This window comes from Lepidochelys kempii, chromosome 12 (genome assembly GCF_965140285.1).
Source record: "Lepidochelys kempii isolate rLepKem1 chromosome 12, rLepKem1.hap1, whole genome shotgun sequence".
NCBI lineage: Eukaryota > Metazoa > Chordata > Testudines > Cheloniidae > Lepidochelys > Lepidochelys kempii.
Window position 1 is genome coordinate 19,694,916 of NC_136391.1, and position 8,532 is coordinate 19,703,447.

At 41.5% G+C, this 8,532-nt stretch overlaps 1 protein-coding gene across 1 annotated transcript in view; it reads left to right on the forward strand.

Moving 5' to 3' along the window:
* Nucleotides 1-8,532, forward strand: part of MYLK3 (myosin light chain kinase 3) — a 39,420-nt gene extending 30,888 nt beyond the window's left edge. The window contains exons 10-13 of the mRNA XM_073308467.2: nucleotides 689-817; nucleotides 2,051-2,203; nucleotides 4,898-5,030; nucleotides 6,628-8,532. Coding sequence (XP_073164568.1) covers nucleotides 689-817; nucleotides 2,051-2,203; nucleotides 4,898-5,030; nucleotides 6,628-6,699 — 487 coding nt within the window. The 3' untranslated portion in view covers nucleotides 6,700-8,532. The remainder of the gene's footprint in view (nucleotides 1-688; nucleotides 818-2,050; nucleotides 2,204-4,897; nucleotides 5,031-6,627) is intronic.

Sequence of the window (8,532 nt, forward strand, 5' to 3'; positions counted from 1 at the left end):
ATCTATAAAAGTGACAGAGGTTGGGTTACATGTGCCTGAATGTTAGCTATTCCAATTTGATTTTTGTCTGTAATAACATAGAAAACCAACTGTAGTGCCCTCAGCCTATTTCATCCACCTCTGCTCCTGTGACTTGGATTGATCTTATTAGCTGAATCACCACATGGGGGCATACAGCAGCTTGCAGAAGACATGGCGGTGATTCTAATGTAATCATGCAACTTTTAGTTGCAACCATATTTTTATTGTCCTAAGTCTTTCTCTGGCTCTTTCTCCTGCCATACTACCACCTGTCTAAATTAGGAAAATTAAATGATGGATAATGAGCTGTTTATAACTGTGACTTTCTGAATTGAAGCAGAGTGCCAAAGTTAAAATATGCACCAGAAGCATGATTCACTAGAGACAAAAAGTTAATACAAATGATTTAGTTTCTTTGATTTTGTTCAGATTTAAATGGCTGATTCACTTAAACATTTGATCAAACTAATTGGAAGTGACTGTGAATTATAAAAACTCTCTGTGGGGATGCACAGGCTGAAATTCTGCATCTTTGAAGACTTAGATGTAGAATGTACCTGTCCAGCTTTGCTACAGTATGAAAAATGTGACAGTTCTTTTTGCAAGTGTGCAGTGCATGTACTTAGTCTGCTGTCAGTGCTGATGCCCCTTCTTGTTTCTGATGAAGGTACAAACCTCGTGAGAAGCTGAAAGTTAATTTTGGCACTCCTGAATTCTTGGCTCCCGAAGTGGTGAACTATGACTTTGTTTCGTTCCCAACTGACATGTGGAGTGTAGGCGTCATCACGTATATGCTGTGAGTAAGCTTCTGTATGGGTCATGGCCATGGCTTCATCTGCTCTGTAAGAAAGGCCAGTGGAAGGTATTTGCAGAGCTGGAATGCAGCCTATTCAGAGATTCCCATCTAGGGAGAGTGTGTTTCTTGTTGCACTCACTTCATTATCCAAAAGAGAGAGGCAAAGAAAGGGAACATCACTGCCAAACAACTTTAAATACCTGAAAAACAATCAATCTTCATTCTAAATACTTAAACCCTCTGTTTTCTCTTTGCCTTCTTGGTGTCTAATTAGTTAATAAAAACAAAACAAATTAAGTTTAATTTACTTAGACAAGGTGTAATCAGTTGCCTGAAACTTAACAAAACTTCTGCTTTCAATGAGTTATTGAGGTCCCAGACTTATCTTTTCATTTTAAATCAGGCCCTTGGGAACCTGATCCAAAAGGACTTTTGCTCCCAACATGCACACAAGAGTTATTCCTGTCTTGTGTGGAGTTACTTCCTGGGCCTGAAAAATTCACTTCACAGCCACGAATGGGATTAAAATTCTCCCCCGGAGTTTAGGCTGCGAGCCATGGGGGGGTCATCTCTACAGGCTCGCTAACTACACAGCATTGCAACATTTTTTTGTAGCTGTTTTCAGTGGACTGGGTCATTTTTTATTTAAGTTTATGTAGAAGCCAAAAAAAATTTGTAGGTGAATCCAGTCATAAATGATTGAAGAAACAAATCTGGGCTTAGAGACTAATTGAAGACAATATTTTATATTTCAAACAGTATTTTAATCCAGAATAAATATGGATTTAGGCCTCAGTTCAGCACTTATGTGCATGCTTAGCTTTAGGCAACTGAGCAGTCCTATTCTTGTCTGAAGAAGCAGTTGATCATGTGCTCACATCGCATTGAGTTCAATTCCTGGGGTATCCATTCACTCTGACCCTGGAGTTGGCTGAGTGAATTGCAAATGGGCAACGTGAAGCATTCCTTCCCCCTGACTGAGCTTTATTGTGCCACCATGCTCCTAGTTATTACAAACCCACTGACCTGAGTAGTTAGGGACTGAGCCAGGTAGCCAAGCCCCACCATAGCACATGTTGCACTGGCCTTTGGGACAGTATCTACCTGGAACCCTCTTTTCTAAGTGACTGGTGTGATTCTAAAGCAGCAGTGAGCACAGTGAGGATACGTAGGAGAAATGCATGCTTCCCATTATTAGCTGCCCATTTCTCTCTCTCTCTCTCCTTTTTAAAGGCTTAGTGGCTTATCACCGTTCCTAGGAGAAACGGACGCAGAGACAATGAATTACATAGTGAACTGCAGCTGGGATTTTGATGCAGAAGCATTTGAACAACTCTCAGAAGAGGCAAAAGACTTTATTTCCAAACTCCTTGTGAAGGAGAAGAGGTATCTTCTTCTATGTTTGTCATGGCAGCCCTACCATTTAGAATGAGTCCTTCCTAGCTAAATGTATGTGTGGCAGCCAATCATTGAAAGTTAGTACTATGACTTTTCTTTTGCCATGTTTGTGTCTACCAGGCAGCTCAGTAGTGACACAAACCTCATTTTTTAAAAGAAAAATGTCAACGTATTTCAATCAAGGTAAAGGCTCTCCCAGTAACTGTGCCTGTTGCAAGAGAGCTGAAGCAGAGGAAATGTGAATCATTTGTTTTGTTTTAAGAACCTTTCACAGATGTCCAGGAGCTAGTTCTGTCATCACTTTGGCTTCTTTATGAGCATTGATACAAACTGCAAAAATGTCTCTCAAAATACAAAAGGTGATAAGCAGTAGCTGCAGTTATGAAAGTGACATAATTCCCAATCCAAGTGCCTTCCATATACTGGATAGGTACAAAGAACCATTTGGGGCCTAATTCTGTTCTTGGAGTCATACACTCAGCTCCCATTGAAGTCAAAGGGAGCTGTATACATTGCATTGCAGGACAGAACATGGTCCAGCGGCCTCGTCTTCCCTTGATGAACATATGTCCAGTGACTCCTTCTACCAATGATGGGAATGTTTCACATTGTTTTAGGAGAAAACTGCCAACAGGAACTCTTAGAACACTGGCTTTTTCCAGACTGTCAGCCAGTGGTGCTGGAACTCTTTTAATAGTGGGGGTGTTGAAAGCCAGCCCCCTTACCACTGTCCACAACTCCCCCCAAGGCTGGGGCTGGGAGCAGTGCCATGTCTCTGGGAGGGGGGACCCAGACAGGGCAACAGGGCATAGGCTGGGGGCGGGCATGGGGCCCGCAGCTGGGACCCCACATGTGGGGCCAGTAGCAGAGCCTCGGCTGTGGAGCCAGCTGCCAGGACCCTGGGAGCAGAGCCCCAGGAGTGGGGGGGCCGAGTGCAGGGCCCTGGACCAGTGGCCAGGGAGTGGGGCCAGTGTCCGAAGAGTGGCTGGGAAGAGGGGCTAGCAGCCAGGACCTGAGAGAGACCGGGAGTGGAATCCGGGGCATGGCCCTGGTGCAGAGAGCCAGGCACAGGGCCAGTGGCCGGGTAGCAGGGCCGGAGGCTGGGACCCAAGCCCTGGGCTGAGGAGTGGAGGCCTGGGCATGAGGTCAGTGGTCCCGCATAAAACCTGGGGGTGCCCAGAGTTCCCAGGCCTATGCTTTCAGCTAAACTATGCAAATGAGATTTAATAATAAAGTTCTTAATACTAACTTGTCAATGAAAGTTAAGATGGGCATTAAACTGGAAGAGTAATTGTCATTTAGTGGATTTGAACAGAGAGCTAGGAGTCAGAAGACAAGGAGTCTGCTCCTGATGGCCACTGACTTGCTGTGGGATATTAACTTCAGAGAGAGACTCCCATCTGTAAAAAGGAATTAATAAGGATTTAAGTTTGTGCAGAGGACTTAGAGATCTGGGGATGAAAAATGCTATTTAAGGGCAGATGATTATTAATTATTATTATTATTATTATAAGCAAGAAGCATTGTTGGATCTGCCAGCTGCTCACTAGGCATAATAGCAGGCTGTGGCTCACTCTCTTGGAGAAAGAGGAATGACCAGTGCACAGCAAACTCTTCCCTCCTGAGACATCTGGGGATGACCTGGTGCAACAGCTTGTCCTATCTCCTAGCATGTTCTTGTTCATCAGGAGGGATTCTGGCTGGCTGTTCACATTATGCAAAGGGCTGCTAAACATCAGTTCTGCTGACACCTTTTTCCTTGAGTGGCAGGTGAGCCAAAGGCAGGACTTAGCCCTATCTTTTCATATCAAAGTTCAAAGGCAAGTTCAAATTTTGAAAAAAAATTGCACAAAGGATGCCCCAAAAGACAAGATCCAGGATTTTCTTGCATTCCATATGTTTTCAAAGACCTATGGAAATGACCTTCGATTGAGCACCTTGCTGATTGTCTGCATACCGTAGTTATTTTTATTACAATTAAATTATGTTTCAGTTATAAACCAACCTTTTGGCTGTCACATCTTCAAAGTACTGAACACAAAGACAAGCTCTGTGCAGATAGTTGAATCTGAAACAGAATCTATAAGTTTCCAGCCAGCTGCAGGAGGAATACTTGAAAGCCATACCTTTTGTTTACACATGGATGCTCTCATTAGTGTTAATTGACTTTTGTGGGCATCTGTGATCCTCCTTAAATATACTGAAGGGAACGCTCTTGCATTGTCAGGGGAGATGGACTACATATCACCACACATTAATATCTCTGTGTTCTTTGATGCTCTTGGCACAGTCCTACCTAAATGCCATGTGTTCTACCATTCACATTCCAAAATCACATCCAAATAGAGCAACAAGGCTACACAATATTCAGGCATAAACCCAAGTGCAGAAGAACCTAAAACACCTCTAAGCACCACTTAGTCCCACCTGGAGGGTAGGAGTGAGAATTGGTCTTCACGCAGGCTCTCTACGCTGAGATAACTAACAGCTATAAAGGGCCTTACCCCCATCTTTTTTTGTATGTTTACTTTTATTTTCATTTAGAAAAAACAACCTTTCACATGTGGTATCAGTGAAGAGCAGCTGAACCATTCCACTGCAAGCAGACAAAGAGATTATTTGTAAATCACAATAGTGGTAGCAACATTTACATCACAGCCCTTCACAAATTTTATTTTCCAGTTGCAGGATGAGTGCAGCACAGTGTCTGAAACACGAATGGCTAAATGATCTGCCTGGCAAAGCCAAGAAATCCAAGCTTTGCCTGAAGTCCCAGTTGCTGCTACAGAGTTATATGGCTCATAGAAAATGGAAGGTAAATATACAAAATCTGTCATCTTTATTTCCGAAGACGAGTGATCGTACTAGTTCAGTGCAGTCAGGGCCCTTATTCTTCTTTGTCATAGTCCTCTTCTAAACATGGAGAACTCCCTTGCAGTATGAATTTTGGAATTATATTTGCAGTTATAGATTTGAGTGTTCACTTCCCCTTTTAAGTCATGGCATCTCTGAGTTTAGATATTTTTTTTTCTAAATTTTTACTCTTATTTCTGATTGATTTTTCAAAAAAAATTAGGTGTAAAATTCTAGGGATTCAAAGGCTTCAGACACTATTTATTTTATGTTAAACGTGTAACCTTCCAAGCAAAAGCAGTTACTTTTCAGTTGACATAGTTGCATTAGCCTGTCTTTAATGTATAGAAAATATTGGAATGTAACAACAGAAAGCTATTTTGTGTAGTATTCATTGCAAAGGTCTAGGACCAAGCAGAAGCTGAGTTCAAATCCATCCTGAGTCCCTCATTCACTGTACAACCTTGGGAAAATTACTTGACCTTCTTGTGTCACAATCCAGCCAGATGGAAAGTTGCATACTTTCAGGACCACTGATAATCTCTTGCTAATTCTTGAACCATTCTCAGTAAATATGTAGGAATTTCCATAAAAGGTGATCAATAATTATACTCTGCAAAGGAGGGACACCACAACCCTGGAACATTTAACCTATAGGAAGAGGACGAAATCCAACCCAGTTTTAACTCACTAGTGAGAGTAGCAAAACCTTCCTAATGAGTTAGACCCTGAAGACCAAATGTCATTTACTTTCCCAGACTCCAGAATTACTGCTACTTGTTGCATTTAAAAAATGTCTTCATCCCAAGTTATTTTATTACACATTTGCTAACAGATGCATACAGCCATTTGTTCATTGTATAAACACTGTTTTACAGCCACAAAGAGTCGATTCTCTAGGACAAAGCATTTCATGATTCCCACTGGAGGGGATTCAAGTGTCACTCTTCTAGCATTGTTAATGTTACACTAATGGCAGATAGCTGCTTTTCCTTTGATCATGCTGACACCTTGGGTCCCTAAAGTGTTGTAATTAATGTCTGTTGCATGTGAGTTGGTAACACGCTGGCTATTATCCAGAGACAGGAGATTAAGCTATTTAATCCATTGTGGCTGTTTCTATGACAGTTTATTTACATGACTCTCTTGTGAGGAAGGGGACTGTGTTATTTTAAGTGTAACCCTGATTTAATTAGGAGCTGCAAAAGAATGGAGGTTTACTTAGAGATAGCTGGCTTCCCGAAGGCTGACAGGTACAACAGAAGATGTGAGAACTGGTGCTGATTAGTCCCCCAATGTTCCCCGAAAACTTCATGAACCTTCCACTCCCACTACTTTTCAGTTGACATAGGTGCATTACTCTGTCTTTAATGGGTAGTCAATATTGGAGTGACACAACTGAAGACTGTTCCGTGTAGTATTCAGTGCAGAGGTCTGGGAACTAGAGAAAATCTGCATTTACTATTCGGAGTCCCTCAATGAAAAAAACCCAATGTTAATTGCACAGTATGCTTTGGCTCCGTTATGCTCACATTTAGGTTTTTCTGTTTCATTCACAGAAACATTTCTACGTGGTAGCTGCTGCCAATCGTCTGAGAAGGTTTCCGAGCATGTCTGTCAACCTCGCATAAGCTGCTGTGGAAGAGCTATAAGCCTTAGAGCTAGAGATGAAGCAGAGAGAAAAGGACTAGATGTTTCTCTCTCTCCCACCACCACTTCTGCCATCCTCATGTGATGTATCAGGCGTGTGTTTAGGTACCAGAACTGCCTCAGAGCACAACAACATAGAATGAATTTTACTAATCTTTATAAAACAGGGGTTTCCATAGTTCTGTTTTACAAGCTCTCAGCTACTGGACATAGTGATACATAAATATTCCTGATATAACTCCACTTATAGCTATATTGATATGCTTATAATTAGCAGCTAAGTTCCTTGAGTGGGACCCACTTCTTTTGGAAGTCTTTGATTATTGATATGAATCCAAAGGGTGGAGTATAGCAGCAAGCACCTGGTCAGCAGCAGTGGGATACCTTAGGACTTTCTATGTTAATGAGGTGCTGTACGATCACTTTTAGGGCATTGCCACAGTGGTGATAGATTTGGAGGGATAATAGTGCTCTATTTTCCCCAAAGATAATTGTTACTTAAAGCAAAATACCCAGGGACAAAACTGAGGTAGAGAAATGCAGTTTTTCTACATTTTCTTCTGAAGGGGTTCATTTTTTTTCTGCCTCCCTCCCTCCTCCCCCCCCCCGTTTTTTTTTTTTTTTCACCAAAGCATCACAATAATGCATGGCAACTAGTCAGAGTAGAAAGAAAAAGTGTCTTCCACCTTATCCTCTAAAACAAAACCTACTGCTTTCAGAGGCATTTAAAACCTGGAGCAAGTTAAGACAGATTGTCCCCTACTGCTATATTTTTATAATGGGTCAAACTGATTAAATAGCTCCTTGTGTTGGTATGAATTTAGGTTTAACTACCACAAATGAAAAACAATTGGGATGACAATCTGGTGGATGAAATACAGTGCAGTTAGGTGTCACCTCCTCCCCAGGAACAGAGGTTCTTTTATTCTCCCCTCTGGGTGTGAGTTTCAGGGGATACATTTTAAATATAGTTTTCTGTAGCTGGGACCTGAATGCTTAGTTTTCTAAGCTGATATCTGAGTTCAACACTTTTGCCAAATGCCATGAAGTGTAACAGAAAAACTACTGCTTTGTAACGGATGAACTGGTTTTTGTTTCTGTTCAGCTGCTGGGTAGGGGATCAGTGAATTGCCAGCCTTTGACTCTGTTTCAGTCACATGGGAGCTGTTGCCCTTTTTCTGATTGTTTAAAAACAAAAATAAGTTAGTATTGTCAAGAAAAAGGTTAATTTCAAGAACCAATTTTTTTTTTCTGATGCTTATAAAACTGGAGTCACCCCATAGAACACAATCCCAGTACCAATTGTGCTTCCTTAGTGTTTATCAGGCACTTTGGTAGAGGTGGCTGACACACTGTTTCCTTTGTGGCTAACCTACAGGCTGCACCACTCTATGTGAGCTGATTAAAATAATTTATCACTAACAGTAGCAGCTTACGTCTGCACATTCAGCCTAATCAAATCACAATTTTACTCCCATTAACTCTTTGCCTTTCAATTGCCTAAAATGTTTGTTGCTCCCAGCCCTCATCAAGACCTTAAAAATTGCTTACACTAGTTTAATGTTAAGCTTGTCTAGCTTTTCAGTTCTAGAACGTCTCCCTTCACTTCCAGATGGACTGGACTTGTACAGCACTTTTGGCATTATGTCAGAGGGCAACAAAAGTTACATGAAAAAATCCTGACAATGGATCACCTTCTGTGAAGGCCCAAGCTTGTTCACATTTCCCCTCCCCAGTGACATTGCATGGTAAATAGTTATTGTTAGTATGCATAGTTATGACATTAACACTAATAAATCTCAGCAAAAATGTAA